The 2,108-nt window shown below is 33.8% G+C and overlaps 1 protein-coding gene across 1 annotated transcript in view; it reads left to right on the top strand.

Moving 5' to 3' along the window:
- RNF14 (ring finger protein 14) overlaps positions 1-2,108 on the top strand; it is an 11,902-nt gene that overhangs the window by 7,505 nt on the left and 2,289 nt on the right. The window contains exons 5-6 of the mRNA XM_012645823.1: positions 621-793; positions 1,791-1,921. Coding sequence (XP_012501277.1) covers positions 621-793; positions 1,791-1,921 — 304 coding nt within the window. The remainder of the gene's footprint in view (positions 1-620; positions 794-1,790; positions 1,922-2,108) is intronic.

Below are 2,108 nucleotides of genomic sequence, written 5' to 3'. Positions count from 1 at the left end.
CAGTTAGTCTTTGCCCTTAAGCCAATGGTGCCTTTGTGTATTTTATAGGCCTTGTTCATTATCAAATGGTGAATGATGCTGACTTAGTGGAAAATCAGTGTCTGTTTCAACCTTAATGTCTTTTAGATAAGTCAGTCTTTAACGTACACTATTAGTTGCACAAACATATCAACATTAAGAAATCAAAATCAAAGGAAAAAATAACCTATTATTCTACTACCTTTAGCAAGTCCAGCTTTTCTAGTTGAGGGATTCCTTCCTGTTCTTTGTCATTTGTGCATGTGTAATTTTTACCTAGTTATAACATAAGTATACTTTCTTCTGGATTCTGTAATGAGTGTTTTAATTGGATTGTAGCCATCCTAATTATAGGTTTTAATAACTGAATATTATGTCATTAGTTGGCTCTTCCACGCGTAATTTTTTTTTGAAAGTTAATTTGTTTGCCATTGCCATTGTTATATGCATCTCCACGCATATGACTTTACTTTGGATTATTTCATTAGGATAAAGTCCCAGGAATAGCGTTATTGAGTAGTCAAAGATTATGGCCATTTGTAATGATTTTTAGTCGGCATTGCAAAGTTGTATAAAAGTTAATTTTCCATTTCACTTCCTAGAGAAATTAATAGACTTACGAAATGAGTACCTGCAAGCAGATGAAGCCAATAAAAGATTTTTGGAACAGAGGTATGGTAAGAGGGTAATTCAGAAGGCACTGGAAGAGATGGAAAGTAAGGAGTGGCTAGAAAAGAACTCGAAGAGCTGCCCGTGTTGTGGGACTCCCATAGAGGTAAATGTTCTGGTACAGGCTTGGAGGCAAAAGACTCGCAGGCATGTTACGATTGCCTCAAGGAGTCTGTTAGTCAATTTTATGATTTATTAAGAAAACATATGTTGGTATTTATTCAGCCATCTTACTGAGAAGATTCAAATTTACTACTAAATATTATTGACCCTAAATGTGTGTAGACTTTGCCTTTCAAAGTACTTTAGTACAATGACAGTTGTTCTCATGTTGTATCTATCTCAAAATTGAGTGGTTTATGAGGAAGGCATACTAAACCTACTGTCAACTCTTAACTCATCTGTGTGATTAAAGAAAAAAAAATCTGATCTCTCAGAACTATTTATACTGGAATGCAGCACACCTGTTTACTATACACTCAGGAAATGGAAACATTTTTCTATTAATCTGAGCTAAAATAGTTAAATAAATCTATTGCTTCTTGACAAAATCTTTTTTTTCTGACAAAATCTTAATAGCTTTTAAAATCAAAATATATCTTTGCATTTGATTCTCCTGTTCCAATCCATTACATCTGAATTGAACCTACTATTGAGTCCCCAGTTACTCCATTAAGGAAACTGGCATTATATTTAGCCACTTTTGACATGGCTTAGCCCTATAATAGAGTGGAGGACTTGATACCAAATGTTTACTTAGATTTATGTAAAAAGTTAAAACTCAAGAATACTAAATTCAAACATCTTAATATTAATCTAACTACATGTTCCAGTTATATGTTTGATTTGTATGTGTTGTGTTTATCATAAGAGATTGTGCCAAGTAGCTAGTTGCAAGAACACCTGCCAGATAATTTCTGTATTTTACTTGTAGTACAAAATAGTAAGTAGTAAATAGTTATCAGTGTGTTACATGTATATCTCAACCCTGCATGAGAAAAAGGAGGAGACTAGGAGAATGTTGTACTGAATCTTTTTGGAATGTACATTTCTCCTTTGCTTTTACAGCCTTGATATTTTTCTCTTTCTATGCTTCCCACCAGAAATTAGACGGCTGTAACAAGATGACATGTACTGGCTGTATGCAGTACTTCTGCTGGATTTGCATGGGTTCTCTCTCTAGAGCAAACCCTTACAAACATTTCACTGATCCTGCTTCCCCGTGTTTTAACCGGTACGTATACACAGAATTCCTTAGTCTCAGCCGCAATTTTTAGTACCTGAATTGCAAACCACAAATCCAGTGTTTTACTTAAGTACTTGGACTTATTTAGAGAATTCTCTTACATGTTTTCCCACATACAGGAATTTTTATATTATTTTTTTGGAAATGAGTTTTATAATGAGAATATACAGTATTT

Source organism: Propithecus coquereli, unplaced genomic scaffold (genome assembly GCF_000956105.1).
Source record: "Propithecus coquereli isolate 6110/MARCELLA unplaced genomic scaffold, Pcoq_1.0 Scaffold236, whole genome shotgun sequence".
NCBI classification, from domain to species: domain Eukaryota; kingdom Metazoa; phylum Chordata; class Mammalia; order Primates; family Indriidae; genus Propithecus; species Propithecus coquereli.
This window is presented reverse-complemented; position numbering and strand designations above follow the sequence as displayed.